The 21,503-nt window shown below is 44.2% G+C and overlaps 14 protein-coding genes across 14 annotated transcripts; 5 read left to right on the plus strand and 9 right to left on the minus strand.

The window, feature by feature from the left end:
* Nucleotides 1-323: 323 nt before the first annotated feature.
* DI09_15p330 (uncharacterized protein) lies at nt 324-2,474 on the minus strand (the record flags this gene model as incomplete). The annotated part of the gene is made up of 4 exons (XM_013383539.1): nt 324-736; nt 808-926; nt 1,174-1,858; nt 2,303-2,474. The coding sequence occupies 4 exons, from the start codon at nt 2,472-2,474 to the stop codon at nt 324-326; spliced, it is 1,389 nt and encodes a 462-aa protein (XP_013238993.1).
* A 108-nt stretch (nt 2,475-2,582) lies between these two features.
* Nucleotides 2,583-2,969, plus strand: DI09_15p340 (uncharacterized protein; the record flags this gene model as incomplete). Its single annotated transcript, XM_013383540.1, has 1 exon — nt 2,583-2,969. One exon carries the CDS (start codon nt 2,583-2,585, stop codon nt 2,967-2,969), a length of 387 nt encoding a protein of 128 aa, XP_013238994.1.
* A 55-nt stretch (nt 2,970-3,024) lies between these two features.
* DI09_15p350 (uncharacterized protein) lies at nt 3,025-4,600 on the plus strand (the record flags this gene model as incomplete). The annotated part of the gene is made up of 5 exons (XM_013383541.1): nt 3,025-3,270; nt 3,315-3,632; nt 3,677-3,741; nt 3,785-4,137; nt 4,272-4,600. The coding sequence occupies 5 exons, from the start codon at nt 3,025-3,027 to the stop codon at nt 4,598-4,600; spliced, it is 1,311 nt and encodes a 436-aa protein (XP_013238995.1).
* Nucleotides 4,601-4,736: 136 nt separating this feature from the next.
* DI09_15p360 (U3 snoRNP-associated protein Utp5) lies at nt 4,737-5,516 on the minus strand (the record flags this gene model as incomplete). Its single annotated transcript, XM_013383542.1, has 1 exon — nt 4,737-5,516. The coding sequence occupies one exon, from the start codon at nt 5,514-5,516 to the stop codon at nt 4,737-4,739; it is 780 nt and encodes a 259-aa protein (XP_013238996.1).
* A 56-nt stretch (nt 5,517-5,572) lies between these two features.
* Nucleotides 5,573-6,535, plus strand: DI09_15p370 (uncharacterized protein; the record flags this gene model as incomplete). Its single annotated transcript, XM_013383543.1, has 1 exon — nt 5,573-6,535. The coding sequence occupies one exon, from the start codon at nt 5,573-5,575 to the stop codon at nt 6,533-6,535; it is 963 nt and encodes a 320-aa protein (XP_013238997.1).
* A 678-nt stretch (nt 6,536-7,213) lies between these two features.
* On the minus strand, nt 7,214-8,536 carry DI09_15p380 (uncharacterized protein; the record flags this gene model as incomplete). The annotated part of the gene is made up of 2 exons (XM_013383544.1): nt 7,214-7,566; nt 7,699-8,536. 2 exons carry the CDS (start codon nt 8,534-8,536, stop codon nt 7,214-7,216), a joined length of 1,191 nt encoding a protein of 396 aa, XP_013238998.1.
* Nucleotides 8,537-8,828: 292 nt separating this feature from the next.
* On the minus strand, nt 8,829-9,608 carry DI09_15p390 (uncharacterized protein; the record flags this gene model as incomplete). The annotated part of the gene is made up of 1 exon (XM_013383545.1): nt 8,829-9,608. One exon carries the CDS (start codon nt 9,606-9,608, stop codon nt 8,829-8,831), a length of 780 nt encoding a protein of 259 aa, XP_013238999.1.
* Nucleotides 9,609-9,808: 200 nt separating this feature from the next.
* Nucleotides 9,809-10,842, minus strand: DI09_15p400 (uncharacterized protein; the record flags this gene model as incomplete). Its single annotated transcript, XM_013383546.1, has 3 exons — nt 9,809-10,019; nt 10,045-10,687; nt 10,716-10,842. The coding sequence occupies 3 exons, from the start codon at nt 10,840-10,842 to the stop codon at nt 9,809-9,811; spliced, it is 981 nt and encodes a 326-aa protein (XP_013239000.1).
* A 155-nt stretch (nt 10,843-10,997) lies between these two features.
* DI09_15p410 (uncharacterized protein) lies at nt 10,998-11,537 on the plus strand (the record flags this gene model as incomplete). Its single annotated transcript, XM_013383547.1, has 1 exon — nt 10,998-11,537. The coding sequence occupies one exon, from the start codon at nt 10,998-11,000 to the stop codon at nt 11,535-11,537; it is 540 nt and encodes a 179-aa protein (XP_013239001.1).
* An 803-nt stretch (nt 11,538-12,340) lies between these two features.
* On the minus strand, nt 12,341-14,122 carry DI09_15p420 (uncharacterized protein; the record flags this gene model as incomplete). The annotated part of the gene is made up of 1 exon (XM_013383548.1): nt 12,341-14,122. One exon carries the CDS (start codon nt 14,120-14,122, stop codon nt 12,341-12,343), a length of 1,782 nt encoding a protein of 593 aa, XP_013239002.1.
* A 58-nt stretch (nt 14,123-14,180) lies between these two features.
* On the minus strand, nt 14,181-18,707 carry DI09_15p430 (DNA-directed RNA polymerase; the record flags this gene model as incomplete). The annotated part of the gene is made up of 4 exons (XM_013383549.1): nt 14,181-15,692; nt 15,769-16,630; nt 16,684-16,835; nt 16,902-18,707. The coding sequence occupies 4 exons, from the start codon at nt 18,705-18,707 to the stop codon at nt 14,181-14,183; spliced, it is 4,332 nt and encodes a 1,443-aa protein (XP_013239003.1).
* Nucleotides 18,708-19,396: 689 nt separating this feature from the next.
* DI09_15p440 (uncharacterized protein) lies at nt 19,397-19,879 on the plus strand (the record flags this gene model as incomplete). Its single annotated transcript, XM_013383550.1, has 1 exon — nt 19,397-19,879. One exon carries the CDS (start codon nt 19,397-19,399, stop codon nt 19,877-19,879), a length of 483 nt encoding a protein of 160 aa, XP_013239004.1.
* A 231-nt stretch (nt 19,880-20,110) lies between these two features.
* On the minus strand, nt 20,111-20,721 carry DI09_15p450 (uncharacterized protein; the record flags this gene model as incomplete). The annotated part of the gene is made up of 2 exons (XM_013383551.1): nt 20,111-20,586; nt 20,625-20,721. 2 exons carry the CDS (start codon nt 20,719-20,721, stop codon nt 20,111-20,113), a joined length of 573 nt encoding a protein of 190 aa, XP_013239005.1.
* A 157-nt stretch (nt 20,722-20,878) lies between these two features.
* DI09_15p460 (uncharacterized protein) lies at nt 20,879-21,202 on the minus strand (the record flags this gene model as incomplete). The annotated part of the gene is made up of 1 exon (XM_013383552.1): nt 20,879-21,202. One exon carries the CDS (start codon nt 21,200-21,202, stop codon nt 20,879-20,881), a length of 324 nt encoding a protein of 107 aa, XP_013239006.1.
* Nucleotides 21,203-21,503: the final 301 nt, after the last annotated feature.

Consider the following 21,503-nt stretch of genomic DNA (forward strand, 5'->3'; position numbering starts at 1 on the left):
CATCTCCAAGCATAATGGAGATATTATAGACACGGTCCGAGAAGCGTGCATAGCAAAGCAAAATAGCATCCAAACGTTGGTAATTGTTGCGGTTGGTGGTGATGGAACCCTAAACCAGGTGATAAATGGATATATGAGGGCTATGGAGACAAATAGAAAAGGAAGTATTTATCTATCTCAAATCGCCCTAGGTGAGTATCCCACTCTTTATCTTATGACAAAGGAACGGCCTGTGACTTTCTAGAAAGTATTCCGGGTATTGAAAGGACGTCGGTTAATCGGTTTCTCCTTTCACTGATGTCTTCAAAGCATAGGCGGATTCTCTATTCAGATCTCAACTGCGGGCTAATCACCTTCAAGTGTGGCGCGAAAAGATATTTCTGTAATATCGCTTCGGTGGGGATTTCATCGCTTGTTTTGCAATCAATGTCTAAATATCGACGGCTCTCCAGCGCGATCAAGGCCTCCCCTCTTAGATCGGTTTCGTATTTTGTGTGGACAATATTTCTGTTGATATTTTCTGTCCGATGGAAGGAAATTGAGTTGCAATGTTCTTCCAGTAACTTTAAGGAAAGCTCTATTTTTGCCTGTATTTCAATTGGATCCTGCTTTGGAGGTGGAATTTCTGTGTCGCCCTCATCAGACCCGTCAAACCCGAATGCATCGTACTTGCAAGTGGTAAAAAAGTTCCGTTGGCTGAATTTTTTACTATTGCCGTTGCTTATGTTGACCTTTCCTTTTTGTATGATGCTAAGGCTTTTGAAATGTCATGTTCCGTTACATTTCCTGTCTTATGAGTACAAATACTCGGATAAAATTTTCCTTTCATCAAATGCGGTGGACATTGCAATCGAATGCGACGGCGAGGTTGTCGGAGAGCTGCCGGTGACCGTGGAAGTTCTTCCACAATCGCTACCTTGGATGTCCTTTAGATAATTAAAATTTTAATTGAAAATTAGGAGAGCACCAAAATCATTGAGAGGATATACCCTCCTGATCCGCTCATTTTCATCTTGGGGTGAAACCTTCCGGGAAGAACCTAAAGTAAAGCAACAGATGCAAAACCTGATGGAACCTCATCCAACTTTCCGTCAGGGAAACGTTTACAAAATTTTCATGGGAGAGAGCCCAATCAAATATGGGAAGCAAAATCTAAAAATGATATGCACACACCAAAGCACCTCTTTGAATTGTGAATAAATAACGATCGAGCCAGAGGGTTCCACAATTTCAGAAAAACAGTTAATGGTCAGCTTTATGAACTCAGAAATGCTGTGATGCTGAAAATCGCTGGGAGATATGGCCAAAATAAGAGAATCAAATGGCCTTACATCATTACTTTTATTGAATAGCTCTTGAATTTTTAGATTTTTCAAATGCCGTTTATCTTGACGTTTGACATTTGAAATTCGGATTCGCTTACATTTTGCGCCATCAAACGCCTCTTCGTGATCAAAAGAAGAAGCATCGAGCACAGTAAGGGGCCCATCAGATTGGGAGGCTGTCTTGATGAGTGGATAACACTGATCATCGACATTTCCATCGACATTTCCATCGACATTTCCATCAACATTTCCATCAACATGCTCGCTATTACTTTCTTTAGGTTCAGAGGGATCTGGAACCGGTTTTTTGCTGCCATCTGCAATGTTTGATCCCAAAATATATGGTTTAAGAGGATCTGGCAAAAAGCCAGCATAATCAAGATCACAGAATGAAACGGAAACAATGGTATCCTGTGGAAGGTTGAATTTATACGCAATCTGGTGCGCAATACCCGTTCTCCTATGAATGCTGACAGGGAGAGCCTGTCTTTCAGCAAGTGCGCCAAGAAGCAATCCACCAAGATCCTCGTAAACTAAAACCCGCCCATTGCTTCTAATGTTGGCCAGTGATATCAACTGAGACAATGTGTCCACTCTTAATGACCTTAGCGTAAATATAGCACAAATTTACATCATTTTCTTGGGCACACGAGTAAAGTAATAGTCACAAAGAGAAAACGAACACACTTGAATCGGTGTAATGGTCCTTAGAAATCTAGATGCATAAAGTAGAAGCCAGCTACTTTTGTTGCTTCTTTTTTACATATTTGGCCTGGGAAAATTCATTTTTCTCGCTAAAAGTGGTGCTGTTTGCAATTATCTCGTTAATGAGATCTCCAGCCTGGGCCTCTCCGCTCTTTATATGATCCTTAAGTTTGTCGATGTCTGCGTCAGTGAGCCGCTGCGAGGCGCTATCGGGCGACAAAAATTGGTTGTTTCTTGTCACTAGATGAGAATCAGAATGAACCCCAAAATACCTTCCATAGATGCGACCATGCCATCGTCTCCAAGGTCTTGAGGGCTGGTAGAAAGATCTGCGTTAATCACATACGGTTGATTAAAATTCAATCCAATCAAATTCTTTGCCGGAATATTTCCAATCTTTTTCAACTTTAAGGAACTAAAAATCAAATAACGCAACATCACCATCCTTGCATTAATTGAAATAATTTTGTATCTTCCGAGGGCAGCTGAAAAAGAACGAATTCGCCCTCTTTTGTCGAGTTTTCCATAAAAAATTAAAATTTAATATTCCCAATGTTTGGGGAGCCGGAAGGAGCACACAAAGACGAAGTGCATCGTCACATTAAAGCGTCAATTGGACTGGAAAAGCTATCGGAATCATGCAATGGGAGCAAGAAATCTCCTTCAGAAATTGATAACATTTTTTTTGCTTCAATGGAAAGGATCTCTTTCCTTGTCAAAAAATACAATCAATCTCCCAACGACGAGGCCAGGGAGTTGATTGCAAAAATTTCACTTGTCGAGCAGCTGAATATTAGAAAGGCCCTCGAAAAAAAGTTTTGTTTGTCTCCGGCCACCGAATACAAGGCGCAGCCTTACAACTCGTCCGCACTCAAGGTGGCCATCGAGACAATTTCAAATCAATATAAGGTTCAAATTTCGCTTGTAACTATAGAATGAGCATGAAAAAATACTGAAAGCGTGGAATTGCACGTTCGAACAGTTTGACGCCAATATGTGTGGCAAAAAATCACAACCCGATTTCCGCTCTGCGCCTGTACATGGCTGTATGCCGCAAAATCGCTTTACCGGAAGACAGGGCGTCGACGATTATAGGACAAACCAAGGAGGCTCGCTTGCAAAAATACCAGCCCATGTTTACAATGGTGGCAGTGGACATGTTCCACATGCATCCCGGGACAATTTACAGCCGCTTGCTACGGCTACGCAAAATTCGTTTGTAACAGCAAAACAGCAGCTTGTAGGGTATTTCTTTTCATCTAGATATCGAATTCGCTCAAAAAGCCGCCAGAGGGAGCACATGCTTCCTCGCTGCCGAAAAGGAATCCAGGTCACCGATTGGGCATCAATCGTTCGATTTCCTCTGCATCTTCGTCTTCATCCTCATCTTGTGCGCCATACACCTCTTCGTCCGCGTCCGGTACATCTTCTAATTTAGAGGACGAGTCATATTCCGCCAACTTGTCGCTTTATCAACTGAACCATAACCCATTGGGCCCCAACTCGAAGCAAAATACTGTAAACAATCAGGACGTGGCCGCTTTATCTGATGATCGCCTGAAAAACATCGAGCCTAAAATGGTGCAGTTTATCATGAATGAGGTACATTGATCGACCTTTTTTATTAGATCATGGATATTGGAAAGCCGGTGACATGGGACGATATTGCCGGCTTGGAGCATGCTAAGAAAACCATCAAGGAAATTGTGGTGTGGCCTATGTTGAGACCGTACCTGTTTACATATCACCAGTAGAGACATATTTACAGGGCTACGGGGCCCTCCAAAAGGCATCCTTCTGTTTGGACCGCCGGGCACCGGGAAAACACTTATTGGAAAGTGCATTGCCTCGCAATCGGGAGCGACGTTTTTCAACATCAGTGCCTCTTCACTCACTTCAAAGTGGATTGGCGAGGGCGAAAAAATGGTGCGTGCTCTTTTTGCTGTTGCACGCTGCCGCTCTCCCTCTGTAATATTTGTAGATGAGATAGACTCCCTGCTTACAGCTCGCACAGAAGGCGAAATGGAAGCCACTAGACGTTTGAAAACAGAGTTCCTAATTCAACTTGATGGAGCCGGAACAGACGATGCTCGTCTGCTGCTTATCGGTGCGTGCGTGATCTGCCGTTTGTGCTTGCTATTTTCACAATTGAGCGTCCACTGCTACTTTATTGCCTTTTTTCTTCAATCCGGCATCTTTTTACCTTTTACATCCCCGCCCAGTTCTTTTCTCATGCTTTAGGTGCCACAAACAGACCCCAGGAGCTTGATGAGGCGGCACGGCGCCGCCTTGTCAAACGGCTCTACATCCCGCTACCGGACGCTGCAGCGAGAGCAGATATTGTAAGAAGGCTTTGTGCATCAAATAAAATGGCCTCGCTCGTTTCGGACGACTATGTTACCGTTGGCGAGTGGACAGCAGGTACACAAATTTTTCCCAATAGTTTTGTAGGATATTCGGGCTCTGATATGCACAGTCTCTGCCGAGAGGCTTCCCTTGGCCCCATTCGGTCAATACCCGATATCACATCAATACAGGCCGACCAAGTAGCATGCCTCAATAACAAATAGGTTCCCCCAATTGGTCTCCATGACTTTCAACATGCGCTTACCCAGGTGCGGGCATCTGTCTCAGATAAAGATCTCGGGATGTACGAAGAGTGGAATCGACTGTATGGCTCGATGGGCTAATAAATAAAATAATTTATTAATCGTCGGCACTGGATGCATTGTCACTACAGTCTTCGCCAATGGAGGCATCACTTTGCTCTTCCTCTGATTCTTGGTCCGAATCTTCCTCAATGGTAGTTGCAGATTCGCCCTCATCAGAGTGGCCATCTGAAGCGTCTCGATCAGAACCATCTACGCTATCTGCATCTTCAGTATCTTCCGTGTCTAGATCCGCCTGCTCAGTAGCTTCATCTTCTATTCTCTCAGAAAAGACCTGGGCAGGGACAAACTCCTTCTCTTGCGGAGTAAGGCCGCCCTCCAGTCGCATCCCAATCCGATCCACGAGAAAATTTAGTTTTCCCGATAACCTCTCGAGCTCTGATCGCGAAGATAATCTGGATTCAAGCGTCTCCAACAGACTCCTCAACTGCTCATGCAGCAATGGCGTTGATAGGATAATTGAGCAATGTGCACTGATTAGCGCAGAAACCCAAGGCAAATACACCATCAGACGGTTTGGTGACTCCACGATGCAAAGCCCCAGTTTTTTGAAAAATGGAATTGCAAGTGCTTGCGGTAGTCGCCTTACAGTTATCTCGATGAGCGAAGGATCTTTGAGCCCTTCAGAAAATGCCATCTCCAACATAGAAGTGTCATTCAAATGGACCGCTTGAGAAAGCGTGCTCACCAGTGTCTTTTTGTCGGAACCAAAATGATTCTGCAAAGGTACTGTGGGGTTCTCCTCGTCCTTGGTCAAATATGATCCTTCAATGGGCGAAGAAGGCAGGACACTGTTATTTCGTTTCCTTTTTGCCATTAAATTAAAAAGTAATATTTGCAGCAGTTGAATAAATTTTAATGTGCCATTATTTTATGCATCTTGTCCTCGACACCAATGCATTCATCTTCAATGAGGCCGTCAACATTTATCCTAGCGATGAAATATACACAATTCCACAAGTGATCAAAAATGAAATCAAAGATGAGGCTGCAAAGCGGTCCCTTTGCATACTCGAGCCAAGGCTTCATATCCAAGTCCCATCCGCAGACTCGATCAGATTTGTGACCGAATTTGCAAAAAAGACGGGAGACCTGGCGTCATTGTCGATAGTTGATACCCATCTTATAGCTCTCACTCTGGACCTGGAAAAATCCGTTTGCCGAGGAGATATTTCCCATTTACGTAGCACCCCTTTGCCCCTGTGTCTTTCCAAAGGACAGCAGAACAATTTGCAAGGTGGATCGCCCATGGACACTTGGATCACATCCAGTTCGTCCGGTAGTGATGGCACCGATTCGCACGGCAGTACTGAGTCTTCTGCCTCAATGCCACGGGAAGTTGCTTGCCTTTCTTCTGACTTTGCAATGCAGAATGTTCTTATTCAAATTGGCCTTTGTGCCCGCTCGAGCCAGTCTGGAGCACACATAAAGTCCCTTCGCCATTGGGTCCTTCGCTGTCATGCATGTTACGCCATCGAGCGCGATTCCACACGCAGGTTTTGCGACAAATGCGGGAATGCCACTCTTTTGCGGACATCTGTTGGTGTTTCTGCAGAGACCGGAGAAATGGTGCTCTACTTGAAGAAAAACTTTCAATTCAACAACCGAGGTACAATTTATCCGATTCCCAAAAAGGAAAAACTAAACTTGAGAGAAGATCAAAAGGAGTATCAACGATCCATCAAAGTATACCAGCGCTCGCTTTCACGAAGCCAGCGGGAGGATTCCGCCTTTTCTTCGTCCTTTTTTTCTGGCTGTATACGGGCGGGAGAATGCCAACAGCCCGTCATTGGCTATGGGCGTCGGAATATCAATGCCAGCAAGCTCACAAAGTAACTTATTAAAATCGATATGCACCCATCTGCTAAATAAATTTGTTCTGTTAGATGCAAGCGTTTGGCCCACATGTGTGCCACACTTGTAAATCAAAGTTGAGACTTAAAAATAGCATATGACACGGCCAACTTTTTCCCACACGTTGGTCTTCAAACCCACATCATGTTGGCAACAAAGCTACGGATAGCGATTACTTCCATTTAGTTAAGTTTATTGCTTAGTTTTGCTTGCGGCGAATGGATACACCTAGTACAAAGTTAAGAAAATAAGCAATACCCTCAGAGATGCGGCAGCGACCACCGGTTGGTTGGCAGAGGATCAACTGGCATTTTGGGCAAGAAATGACCGTCTTTGCATGGCTGAATGCGCTGACAATGGTATGGCATTCTACAAAAGATGGGAGACACATATCATACTGCTGCATTTAACATCCATGAAGAACGAGTTTGGGCTCTGCACAAGCCGCTTAAGCTTGTGTGTGCGCTTTTGGGTCTGAAGAGATGGATTGAGAAGATCGGTTACGAGCTACCACAATTAGCAAAGACCAACGGAAAGGGGCACAATGGATGAAATGCAGACAAGAACAAAGACTTACCGGCATAATGGCGAATAAAACTACTAAATTTTAAAACTTTAATTTTCATCATAATGGTTCGAAATTTTATTTACCAAATGGAACTAAGACGGATGCATGTTCTCAATGCTATGTTTTGATGCAACGTCGGGGGAGATTATAATGTGTCGATGTGGGTAGAGCTCTTTATACGTATTCTTAATGGTCAGCTCGGATATTCCAGTCACCATTGAAATATCTCTAGCTGGCCGTCTGTACTGGGGATGAAGCAAGGTCACCATGTATATGATTGTTGCTGCAATAGATACTGGGCTCTTTCCAGAGAGACAGTCCAAGAATTGCACCTTTTGACACAGCTGCAATGCGCTTTTTTGCACCTCCATTGGAAGGGAAAGGTTTGAGCAAAATCGTGCCATAAAATCCTGTATATAAATAATGGATCCCATTGGGCGTTGTTCTTCGCCATTGAGGGCAATCAAAGGCGAAAGAGATGGACTCTCCACAGGAGATTCTGCTTTCAATGCCGCAACAGCAGGAACGGAGGCCGAAGACGAGGTGGAGAGTTGGGCCTCTGTGGGGGATCCTCCACCAGAACCCCCAGCAACGGCCTTCGAGGCTGACAAATTTGGCTGCATCAAAGCTGACGTCATTTTTGGCGTAATGGCACCATTTGTATGTATTTCACCCTGCGGATATAGATATGGAAAAAGCGCCTTATAACACCGACCAATGTCCTTCTTTGGAATCATCGTCAGAAGCGATATCTCTTTAAATGTCCGTGTAACGCGCTCCATTCGACAAGCGATGTAGACGCATGCAGCGATGATCCCATCCATTGGCTTTCCCTTTAACAACTTCCCATCCTCAACCTTTTTAAACAGATGCTTAGCACAATCTGCAATCCTTTTTGGAAGTCCAATTCGTTCTGAAATGATAGAAATATTTTTAAAGGCGTGGATAATATTTCGATCCGAGGCTTTCATACTTGTCTTGTTCTGTATTTTTGCAAGATCAAATGAAGAGCCAGATGACGATCCGGATGAAGAAAACGAAGATCCATCTTTTCCCTTAGGGAGGGAGGAAATGAGCGTTGATTCAATGGTCAACGTCTCGTCATCCCCCTCCCCATACATCAGCGGGTCTTGAGGCCCTCCGACACGAGATGGGTCATCATTTCCAGATGTTCCATCATTGGCAAATGATCGCCATTCGCTCCTAGTATCTATTATTCGATCGTGAACAACGACCCCACAATCCCGACATACAACATCCCCAGATGCATAATCTTCGATAAGATTAGGATTGGCGCTTCTGCATTCTGAACAACTAAATTTAATTGTCAAATCTTGAGAAAATTTTCTCATATGCACGGCTGATGATGCCAGAGATGGAGGGGCTGGCGGTAGTGGTGGTGATGATGCTAACATGTTTTGTGGTTATTGATCGTCTTCTCTCCTAAAGAGTAAGATTGGATGATCATACGTATTTATTGAGTAAAGTACAATGGTTGTTGATGATCTACCTCTTTTGACAAACGGCTGACCTCCTCTCCACAGAGCAAGCAACAACAAAAAATTATGCATGAATGTTGCTTTTGAGTTTTGTGCAAAAAGCGACCCCGATTGGTCCAATCAGTTTAAATCTCCTAACTTTGAAGGTGAAACATATTTTTGAAAAAACCCTTTAATTCCAAATTAATTTCACATTAATCCACAAACCTCACCATTCAGAAATGGCCAACAAGATTTGCTCCTCAGATGCATCCAGGTCGAGGGGAGGAAAGATGATACACAGCAGTCCATTTTTGAGCCCAACCGTAATGTTTTCAACGTTAGTTTGAGATGGCACTCTTAGTTTTTCGTCGATTTCTTTTTGAATCAAAGGTCCTCTATTTGATTCAGAAATGGCACAAGTTCCACGAATCGATATCATTCTCTTGTCCCCAGAGATGGTCACTTTAAGATCATTTGCGGAACAACCAGAGACGTCCACAACCATCATTTTCTCACCCTCTTCAAGGTTGTTAATGCGTTCCTCGCTTTCCTTGGTGAAAAGCGCATCGGGCATCAGTTTCCCGAACAATTTATGAAGCTTTGCCGAGATATCGGAATGAGGATCTTCCTCTTCTGCCATTACCTTGTTCTTGGACTCTTTAAGCTGTTCAGAGACTTGTGACCACAGCGTTTCAACATCTTGAACCAGTCTATCTTTCCACTGGCCCAAGTTTCCCAAAAGATCGTCTTTATCCATCAAATGAGCAGTCTCATCTTTGCATTTCTGGAGTCTCTCCATCATGCCTTCTTTGATATTCTCGAGTTTCGATTTTACCGAATGTGGGGTTTGCTTCTCAATTTGGCTTTGAATTTTCTTTGGCCCATCTGTTTGCAAATCCGGGATATTTTTAAATGCGGGATAATCATTCCACACCCCGGCAATCAGTGCCAAAATTAGGAAAATTTTCAACAGCGCAAGCGACATCTTTGCGGGAAACGAATTCATCTGAGCTCGCCGCACATTTAGCGCCCCATTTATAGCAAGTGCGGAAAGAAGCCTATGGTCGCATCAAAGTAAATCTAATTTTATTTGTGCAATTTGTATTGCAAACGGCGCGGAAATCGGCCTAAAATCAAGGCGAACTCTGTTCGCACGCAGCGAATTCAAACCCCACGAGGGAGCGTGGTAAAGCTTGGTTTATTTGGCTAATATTCGTGACCGGACTTGGGCTTGAAAACCCCATCAATAATATCGGTCATCGAAACGACACCCAAAAGCTTTGGATGTGCAGAACCAGCCCTGTTTGGAGAAGTTGCGGGATTTTCCACCACCCACACGCGATGAGTACTGGTGGCCAAAAGCTTCTCAATCACATTTATTAGCGGCGTGTCTTCGTAAACATCGTAATACGGATACCTAGTGTCAATACTTGTATGCTTACCTGTCCCCTCCTCTGGATATGCCGATTTCAGATAGTACCATTGAAATAAAAGGTAGCACCGGCTGAAATAAGAAGCTTTTCGGATCCTTTTTGAAGATCAAGTATTGCAAGTCCGATGCCGAGAGATGCCCGACGATCAGATTGTTTTTCTCGACCACGGCAACGGAGGAGACAGAGTTGACCCTCATTTTCCTAATTGCCTCAATTAATAGTTCGCTGGGGTTAACGCTAACAGCGGGGTATGTAATTTTGATTAAATGGGAAAGGGGCAATAGAAAGTCGTTGTCCCGCTTTCCCTGCTGCTCTTTGAGGATCCAACGAAGAAGATCCGATTGCGACAAAACGCCGCAAATCCTTTCGGAAGGCTTTGGAATGTCCGTTTTGGAAATAGCGTCATTCATAAGCACAATGCGATGGATTCCCATCCCCAACACCTCAATGGCATTTAGAATGGGCGAATCAATGCCGGTCGAATAGAAGGGATCTTTCATTGATCGATCGACAAGCGTACGGGCCGTGGCTTCGAGTTGGAGGCCGTCCACGCCTTTGTGAAGCAAAAAATCGGCAAGATCGACATAGTCCAGCATCCCACATATAACGCCCGTATCTGGATCAACCACGGGCGCAGATGATATATGATGGTCTGATAGGGTCTAAACATTAATGGCAACGAGTGTGTGCCTTGTATGCAGCTATGGTGTTCGAGTCGGCCGAAATACACACAACCGCCTTAGTAGCATGGGGGGAGTCTACGATGCTCCTGCAAGTGACATTCTTGACATGTTGAAAGTCCAGCATCACTTAATTTTAACGAGTGACCAAAGTTTGAATTGATTGGAAATTAATTAACATTCAAGGAAATGTTTTGGAAAATTCTATTTGCAAACTTAACTTTCTCGAAGGTTTGGTAGCGTGGGCCATAAATAGCCACAGTTTGGGCCGCCGTCCCCACAATGTACGCAGACAGATTTTTCAGACGATCTTTGAGGGACATTGATGCCATGTTCGAAAGGATGTTCGATATGCCAGCCTTGTTCAGATTTCCCATGACCAGGGATCTCGGAAGATCCTCACCATCTGTGGATGTCAGAGAAACCGATTCGCAATATATCATTGAGGCAGAGCTACCTGGGGTCCGCAAGGAAGACATACGTGTCCAATGCTTTGAAGGTCGCACCATTTCACTTGATGGCTTCTACTCTCGAAAATACTCTGCACCGTCCTCTAACGAGCTGAGTGGTAAGCCCGAAGAGGACACTTCTGAAAGCATGTCCGTAGAAAAGCGCTCGTCTTCAACAGATGTTGCAAAGGAACAGCCGCATAATGTTCTCCAAGCTGAAAGGGCCGAAGGAAAATTCTTCAGATCATTCACTCTTCCTGAGGAAATCGACTGTTCCAAGATTGACGTCACTTTTGAGAATGGACTTTTATCCATCATCGCGCCAAAGTCCGAGGGAAAACGCGGAATCCCAGTCACCATCAACGTCAAGTAGCCTCATGTAGATCAATAAATTTATTACAAGGACGTAGGCTTTCTCTCACTAAGGCTTTCAGAAGCTATTTTGAGGATGGAGCTGTTGAACGCTTGACACTTTATCGGCATGTCTAGCGTGTAAAATGGGTTCTTCAAGATGCAATTGGCGTATGACGAATATAGCCTGTTGAAGAACAGTTCTAGCCGTAAATCGTCGATCGGCTCTTCCGAGTGTGAAATCAAAAGAAACTTCAGTCCAGTTACGGTCTGTCTGCAATGAAGATTGAATTCCCTCCCATTGATCGTGGTGATGCCAAACCCGACAAACGGACCCAGCGAAACCGGCGTGCACTTTGAATCGGGAACCAAAAGACAGGAGATGGCATGTATGGATTGAAAAGTAGAGGCCAAAACCATTAGGTGGTTACTGGAAGCCAGCGACCCACTTTCCGTGGGAAAGTCGAACGAAAATATGAGGCCCCCGGCCTTGTTGATGATAAGCAAAGAGAATGAAGACATAACCCTAAAATTGGGCCAAGATTTTACTTTATTTGGCCAATGTGCATGGTGCCGATAAATCAGTTGCCTTTACAACACTTGCGTTGCATGTGGCAAGCATTTTTGGTGCACCCAACCACAATGCAGCATGTGATTTTGATTTGACATTGAGAAGGGACGAAAATGGCAGACCTCAATGTCGAATCAAGCCATTTCAATGCACATGCATGTGCATTGAAATGGACATCTCAAACGGGTGTAATCTTAAAATTTGGTCCAATGCAAGGTGTCACGCTTAAAAAGTCTGGCATTTATTATTAATATTTACACGTTCATGCGTGGCATTGATTTTGAGCGAAATTTGCATCTTTCTCTTGTGAAGGACGAGGAGGTTCGGCCAAGTGCTCCCCGTTCCAGCAGAGGGCTTTTCGGAGAAGATGGTGCAAAAAGACATCCATTGCCAGTTGGAGTGCTTAATAAGTGGTCGTTGTTTTTCAATAGAGACGATTTTGTTAATGATGGATCTACGGTCGGAAATAGCATAACCTCGGGGTCGAGCATTATCGGATTGATGGATGGTTGTGTGGGGGTATTTAAAATTAAAGCAGAGATTTCATCAAAATTAGAGTGCATAATAATGGGCGAAGATGCTGAAGAAAGTGCTCCTTTCACAGAAGAAGAAGAAGATGATGATGATGACGAAGGGGCCCTTTTTCTTTTTGAAAATCGCCAAAAAATCCACCAATTTATGAAAATCGAAAATACAACGATCAAAAGAAGAAGAAACACCCCGTTTAATTCGGAATCCTTGTTCCAAAAATATACAAATCGCTCTATTTTCAACACATCATACAAATTGTTAATATACCCACTCCGAGCAATGCCTGGCTCTGTAACAGATTCCGGAAGGCGGCTCTCGAAAGAGCAGAAAGAAAAATTTACATCCCATGTTTGCACCTTGGCCATTGAGTGGCGCAGAGCATTTAGCTCGGACGAGGTTTCCAAAAGCTGAGAGGCAAGCGAATCCGTTTGGCTTTCAAGGAGCCCCACACGGTCAATAATAAGCTTGAAAATGTTATTTCCAGATATTACGTCGGAAGATTCGCTTTCGTTCTTTTCAAAAAACAACGGGGACCCATCAGACGAATGGGCTTTAAATAGCGTTCGAAAGTGCTTGTTGGAGTCCAGCATTTGAAAAAGAAGGGAGAGATTGCTGTTAATATTTCGGTGGTGCGCATGGGCACGGTGCTGATTATTTTTGCTGGTATTGTTGTTGCTTGGGCAGGACCTTCGATGTTCGTTGATGTCGGGCGTTTCCTTGCCAGGATCTGCCTTTTTTGTGATTCTGAAATTTTCTTGGAAAGAGGTGTTCGAGTGAGGCATCGGGTTTTTTGCTATTTCTTGCCTCAAGTCATCAATCATGGTGGTTCCATATACGGCCAGAAATGTGACGGGGCAATAAAACTCGTGCCCATAAAAGGATTCAAACTCAAACCTCAAGTATCGGACGAAAGAAGACGAGCCTTCTAAATTGAACACCTGCGGTCCTCGTGTAGGCGAAGCCTCCAAGTTTGCAATCAACTTCCAGTCTGGAGATTCGGCCCCATATCTTGCAGAGCCAAAAAGACCGACCTTCTTAAAAGAGCTCGAAAAATATTCCTCGTTGGAGAGCACAATGGTATCTATGCGTAGCTCGGAGCACAATTCAACGATTATGTTTGAAATGGAAGCAGAGTTGGTGATTTGTGTCTGCGTGGAGGTAAAGAGAAAGCTAGATAGCCACTTCAAAGTGGAGGAGGACTTGTAATTTGTGCATGGAATTAGCATGTAGACGTCTTTGTTGGGGCTCAAAATTGCGCTTGGAGATTTGATGCCCAAACTTGAATGTATCACCAGAGCGGCACATGCAGCACTTGCAAAGTTAAACCTCTCCTTTAAAACAGAAGAAAAAACCTTACTGCTGTTAAAGTAAGGTTTCACGCCGGAATAAATCGACGATGAATGGTTCTTTTGTGGGTGCGAGGACGGCGAAGACGGCCAGTGCCCATGGGTATTTGCCGACGCCTGTCTTGAATCGCCACCAGAATGCACGGAGGACGACGCCATTGCAAAATTAAAAACAAGTAAAAGTTTGAGGGCATCCACGTTGTGTATTAATAATTTACTATACTACTGTTGTACTTGGCGGGTGATATTTTTCTTGATCAAACAATAATGGTTTTCTTGATATTTTGAGAGATGAAACGGGGCTTGGTTGCGGCCTGGCAAGCGTGGCCGATTTGGTGTCATCAATCGGCTCGACAATGTCCATCATGGCACATTTTTCGTGGTCAATGTAGGAAAATACTTCGTCATCCCGCTCCAAGGGGTTACTGGACCTTTCCCCAGGCCTTTCAAAATCCTCATATTCAGGCACACCCACCACCACCTTTTGCAGGAGCTTAAACAGCCCCGTCCCAATAGGCATTGGCGTGCCCATAATGATACATTCAGATACGCCAAGAATATCGTCTTGTTTGCCACGAACAGCAGCGTCAAAAAGATGGTCTGTGGTTTTTTCAAAAGAAGCAAGCATGAGGACAGAATCCTTCATCTTGGAGATGCCAAACCTTGTGATTCCAAGTATTTCGCCTTTACAAGTCATCGTGTCTGCAAGAAGAGCAACATGCCTAGCATCAATGGTCATGCCGTGTTTGCTCATGGTATATTGGATTTCAGATGCAATGGTGGTACGGGCTGCCTCGATGCCCAAGATCTTTGAAATCTCAATGATGTGGTTGGAGGTCGTTTTTGAGGAAACAACACCTTCGGTAGACATGACGTCAAGAAGGCCATACCCTTCAACGAGAAGGTTGTAGCTTCCGTCATTGTTATCATTGATAACCGCTCTTTGTACACTGGGAATCCCAAGGACAACAACGGTCGGAAGTGCTCGTTTCAGCCGCTGCAATCTTAAATACATATTTTCGTTGACAGCCAATTTTGGAGGAAGATATACGCGAAGCGTATCTGGTGGCTCGACCAGTATTTGGCTTTCATTAAGCTTGAGCTTGGGAGCAACAGAAAGCGTCTTTTGGATCTGAAAAATATCAATCTCAAGCTGTAGGGCTCGAATGGTTTCCAGGCTCAGCTTGATGCGAAGATACGATTCCGAGGGTGTATATACCTCCTCAATATGCTCGGAAAGGTCCCCGAGCCGAGTTACTTCCACTCGACCTTTGATGATACGCGCGGCCACTTGATCGCGATCAGAGACAAGCATTGCTGTTATGATTGGCGTTGATATCAGTTTGGAAGCATTGATGATTTCCTTAATCCTTGGCACACCAAGGGTAATATTCATGGATGCAACGCCAGCAAAATGGAAAGTCTTCAAAGTCATTTGAGTTCCAGGTTCGCCGATAGATTGGGCACCAAGAGCTCCAACCGCAGTGCCGGGCTCTATACGTGCGCGTCGATACTTGCATAGGCATGTTTTTAGAAACAATGAAAGCTGCTCCTTAGACAAGCCCGAAATTTGGGCTTTGTTTTCCGGTACCATGGCAAAGGCGTTTGCATCTTCCAGAGGCTTGCAGCAATATTTGACCACAAAGGAACGCAAGGACGAAATAAAAGCCTCTGTACATTTGGCAGGAAAATCTAGCTCTTCAACCATGTGTTCAAATTCACCATAAACCTGGTCACAAGTCAGTCCAACGTTCCATTTCAGCGGGAGAATGGCCTAAAAATCGATTAAGCGTGCAATCAAATACCTTGATGTGCATCAAATTACGGGCAAAATTTACCGGAAAATCGTCTCCCTCCATCGAAGCAGGATCAAGACCGTCGTCGCCAAAGCAAAACTGAACAACATTGCCGGTCGATGACCTGACCGATAAATCATATTGTATAGAAAGGTCCTCCAGCGCCTTCATCAACCTTCGCTGCATGTATCCGGTTTCTGCTGTTTTGACGGCAGTATCTACCAATCCTTCTCTTCCAGATACAGCGTGAAAGAAAAACTCGGTCGGTGTCAACCCAGAAAAAAAAGAGTTTTTCACAAATCCCTTGGCCGACGGTTTCTTTTCGTTTGGCAAAAAATGCGGCAACGACCGATCTGTAAATCCATCTGGAATACGACAGCCAGAGATGATTTGCTGGCCAACACAAGCAACCATTTGAGAAACGTTGATTTTCGAGCCCTTAGAGCCACACCATTGCATAATCAAAGGCGCGTTGTTAACGGAAAGCTCCTCCAAACATATTTGGCCCACATCGTCACGGATTTTCGAAAGTACTCTAGAAATAACGGCCTCCAAAGATTGAGATGGAGTGCAGCCTGGTTGATTTTGCAATTTTCCACACTTGAACTCCTCAATGAACGCATCACATGCTGCATAGCCTTTTTGGACAAGGGCCTCTTTATGATGGCGCAGCTTTTCTGAAGGTTGCACATCATTGATCCCGATGGAGAATCCCCGATTTGTAAGCCAACTTGAAGAAAGCTTTGAAAGGCGGAGCATTGCATCTGCAGCAAAAGACGACCCATAGTCTCGCAGGATCACATAAAAGATCGATGTGCTCTTTGATCCATCGCCGAGGATACTCTTATCCATGACCCCGCTGATCACCTTGCTATTCCGAATAATCAGGTATCTAAGAAATCATTAAAAGGGCACGCGAATTACCCATCTACGGGACAGAACTCGGGCGGGCGTGTGGGATCGCTACCACGTACAAATGTCCTAGATTTGGCCTCTAAATTTACAAGCACCGGCGATGCGGCATTGGGACGCATAAGGATGTCAAAAACCTGCTTGCCAGTCCAAAGCATTTTCGGCTACAAATGTGTGAGAAATCAAAATTCAAGGGACATGGAAGCCAGTCGAAAAAGAGATAAAAATACCTTGAGGATGGACGGCATGGGAAGATCGATTTTTTCCAAAGAATCAAACATACACGTCACGGTTTGGCAGAAAAATGCACGATCCATGAAGACGTTTTTTTGGGAGAGCAAATATGCAGCCGTGATAAAATCCTGAGTACCCGCAATCACAGGCTGCCCGTTTCTAGGAGAAACGAGGTTTGATTGCACTCCCATCAGCTCAATGGCCTCTGCCCTAGCTTCTTCAGTTTGCGGAAGATGTAGATTCATTTCGTCGCCGTCAAAGTCTGCGTTATAAGGCGCGCATTGGCATTCGTTAAACCGAAGCGTGCGCCATGGCAGAACCTTAGCCCGATGTGCCATAATGGAAAGCTTGTGCAGGGATGGTTGTCTGTTGAAAAGGACAATATCTCCATCGCATAAATGCCGCTCAACGACATCCCCAATCTTTAATTCTCTCGCAACCTTTTCACGGTCGCCAAAGCGAAGAAATCGCTTAAAAGAGCAAGCAGGAGACGAGTCATTTGATAAAGAAGCCGAATTGGAGACAACGAAATTGGCGCCCGGGTGGTGGTCGGGCCCAGCCCTCACCAGTGCTCGCAATCTTTCAATCGAAAACGACGCAACCTGTTCAGGATAAGTCAGCTGTTTTGCAATAAAAATTGGGACCCCAACATCCCCGATTTTAAGCGTTGGATCTGGAGAAATAACTGTCCTTCCCGAAAAATCGACTCGCTTTCCGGAAAGATTTCCTCGAAACCGACCGGCTTTGCCTTTGAGACGCTGGCAAAATCCCCTGATCGGTTTTGAAGAAACCTGAGCAGAGGGTGGGATTCCTGGAAGCTCTGAATGGATATAAAGCGCACATTGCAGTTGTAGAAATTCCCAGTCCTCCATGATCATCGAGATTGGCGAGCCTTTAGACAAGGCATCTTCCAAAATGAGGTTTGTGTAGATGATTTCGCCCAGCTTTACCGTCAAATCATCCTCATTGGAGCCTGTTTCCTGCTCCACGGAGGGCCTAATGCAGGCAGGAGGGACAAGTAGCACACGCCATAGAAGCAGATCCGGACGCCCATTACAAGATGGAGGCAATCCAACCAGTTCGCAATCTTCAGGCAACATATTTTCAAAAAGCGCAAGCACTTTTAGCGGGGACAGTTCTTCGATCCCAGTTGTAATAACACGTGAAATTGGCTGCCTTGCCTCGGGCATGCTCTCAACGGCTGCAGAAAAAGCGGCTGTGGCCAAATCTATGGTAATTACCTTTTTCCCTCCTCTTCCGTTCTTTTCGTGTATAATTTTAAGAGCCCCTACTTTTTTGACGATCCCATTGAGAGTATCGCATTGCGAACAATGCGACACCTTCTTGCAAGCCAAAATGATGGTCTTGAAAATAGACTCCCTCTGCAGAGAATCCAAGTGCGGATTTCTTATTTTTTTCAGCCAAGTCAGCTTTTCATTGTCTGAAAGTAGGATGCGCGAGCAGGTCTTGCAAATGGCCTGCAGAATCGCAATCGTTGCCTTGAAAAATCCGATGTGGAAAACGGGGAGAGCAAGCTTTATATGCCCGAAATGTCCGGCGCACTCTGCCAGTTTTAAGCCGCAGGTTTCACAAGAATTGTTCTTATCCGAAATACCAAGCCGACGATCAAGAGACCCATGTGCGAGGGGCTTCGAGCCGGAAGGACCGCCCACAACGGAATACAATTCCCGGTTGCATACTTCCAACTCGGAAAGCTCGCTCATTGCCTGTGGAGAGAGAAGTCCAAAATGAATTGACTGGATCCTCTTGGGAGCATCATTGAGACGAAGCAGTTCCTTCATCAAATGTATTTACAATTTTGGATTAAATTTATTGAAATTAAATATTGGCGGCGACATGATCTAAATTTCAGTTTAACCCATTTGTCGTTACCTCGTTTTGGAATAATAAGCTCTTCATGGTCATTGATGGTGACGTGATGCATTACGCCTTTAAATGTGTACTGTATGGTGAGCACCTTTGCTCTTCCAATGCACGGGTCGTAAAAGCCAACAAGCAGGGCCTATGAAGAGTGGTAAGTAAGAATAAGAGCGCACTTTAGACCCAGAATACAGATGTAACTGTGATGAGGAGACCAGCGCTTGTAGTTGTATTTGTACGTCAATTTTCATGTGGTCTTCTACGGACCCATATGTGGCTGACGTGATGATCAAGCCTAGACAATGAATCCCTCAATTGAAGCTGGTACCGTCTTTATCTCGTTCTAATGTCTCTCTAGCCTTGGCCTTTTCTTTGAGAATGGAAAGGGCAGCTATAGCTTCATGCTTTTTTAATGCTAGCGCTTCTTCTCGGGATTTTGTGTATGAATCAATAACTCTATATTGAATAGGTTGCAAATATGATGCTTACTCCCTTTCGGAAGCCTCGATCAAGGGTTGGAGAATATACTTTTCACAAAGATATGTCAAAATGCCGGCATACAATGAACACCAGCTCAGGGATGGCGCAGAACATTCGTGCGAAAGGATGAATGGAAGAACAATTTTTATGCCCTTTCTCTCCAGGCCCATCTAGCGATCAGATAAAAATGCAATGGAGTCCGGATAAGACAAATTTATGGGAACAAAATATGAAAACATACAAATGGGCACTTCTAACCTTAAATATTATCATGGATGACGGCAGTGGTGAATACTGCAGTGCTGCTATTGCAGATGTGATGTCAGAGATCCTTCGTCGAGTGGAAAGGGAAAGGGTAATTGGATCTACCATTCCCACCTTGACTTTACTTTTTACGGTCACTGCATCACTAATGGATAATGTTGAAGATCCATTAATAGAGACGAGCCTGTGTGGATTTGCCTATGGAGAAATAAGTTCCCAATGGCAAGATACAAACATTAATAGAGGCCACGAGCGCCATTTGGCCATTCAAAAAGGATTTTTGGCACCCAATGGAAACATTATTTGTAATTCTTCCCAGTGCAACATTTCCAAAAAGGATACTGTGTGATTTTTCATCATCTTTGGTTCTGTTTAATGGCAGTGATGCAGAAAAATGAATCGATGGATAAGCATATCCGTACAAAACATGAAAAGAAAGCCCAGATCTCCAGGAAATGGGAAACAGCTGCTTTTTTTCCAGATTTGTGCTTGATATGTAACGGGGGGTATATCCAATCGACATCGAGGCAGAAGGGATGCTGGACATTGAAAGCGTTGACTTTACATAAAAAGTTTAAGGTTACTGAGATTTCATACGGATATTTTTGAAATGGATATCGTAGGGAAGTACTAAACGAAGACTCATCAACGCCTTTTCCTGATTCAGTTCTACATTGTAGCTCAACGGTGGTTTGTGATGCCACAAATGTTTTCTGGCATAAAAAAACAAACTAACCTGAATTGAATGAGACAATACCATTGAATGGTAGGAGATAACCGAGCTTTTTTGATTGGCAACGAAAGAATCCCTCTCTGCAAACGGCAGAGCATCTGAAATGTCGGTCGAAATTGCAACCGTGGTTTTGTTAGATATGGAGGCTTCTTCGGCAATTTCCTTTTCTAAATTGGTTTGCCACTCAATGGCTTTTTTTAGCTGGGAGGGCATGGTCGTTGATGAAGCAATTACAGAGGAAACAAAATTGGGATTAGCCGAGGAAATTGAAGACAACTTTTCAAGACCTTTGATTCCAAATTCATCATATATCGATCTTTGAGCTGGGTTTGAGAGAACTATGAATTAGTAAAAGCGTTACCAGAATATGCCTTAGAAATGGACTGGAAAGGAAGATTAATGGAACCATCATCAACGGCATCATATTGAGCCTTGTCTGGGTGAAGTAGCGTACACATCCTTTTATATGCCTTTTTTATTTCATCTTCGGTTGCCTTACAATCGTTACAATCTCCATAGCGTTACCTCTTTTGGGAGATTAAGGATTGCATAATAGTCGATGGAACTTTCGCTCATTTTGTAAATTAATAATTTATTCAAGAATTAAACTGTGTCTTATTCTTCCTTCGTATCCGGAGCGGAAGAAGCTGAAGGGGCAGATGGGGTGGACTGGGCTGAATGAGCGGATCGGGTAGATTGGGCTGAAGGGGCGGACGAGGCGGATGGAGCATCCGGCCCTTTATCATTGCCACCCATCTTGGCACGAATGCCATTGACCGAGTCTTCTGTGGATTTCTTCAAGCTCGCGAACCCAATACTTAGTTTTTTTAGCCATTTGCTCGCCTTCTTTTTATATGATTCTGTCGATGATGCTGATGGTGTTGGTGATTTCGGACCTGTATCTCCTATTTTGACTTGCTCCTTATTAGCGTCTGTCATTTAAAAAATGCCGGAAATGCATCTTTTTATAGGATATAATTGTTCTGTTGCCGCCATTGGTTACAATGTAATCTGGACCAATCCTGGTCGACTTTGTGAATTTTCTTATTGGATCGTTGTTGTTTTTGCATTGGTAAACTCCTCCAATTGGCATAACAGGACGCAACGATTAATTAAAATGCAATAAAACAAAATAAAAGGCCCAAACTTTCAATGGGAAAACACATCGTCTGGGAGAGACTGCGATGTGTTCACCAAATTTCAAAATTTTTGCTTTAAATTTTTTTACAAATGACTCGGG

Source organism: Mitosporidium daphniae (assembly GCF_000760515.2).
Source record: "Mitosporidium daphniae strain UGP3 chromosome Unknown contig-15, whole genome shotgun sequence".
Lineage (NCBI taxonomy): Eukaryota > Fungi > Microsporidia > Mitosporidium > Mitosporidium daphniae.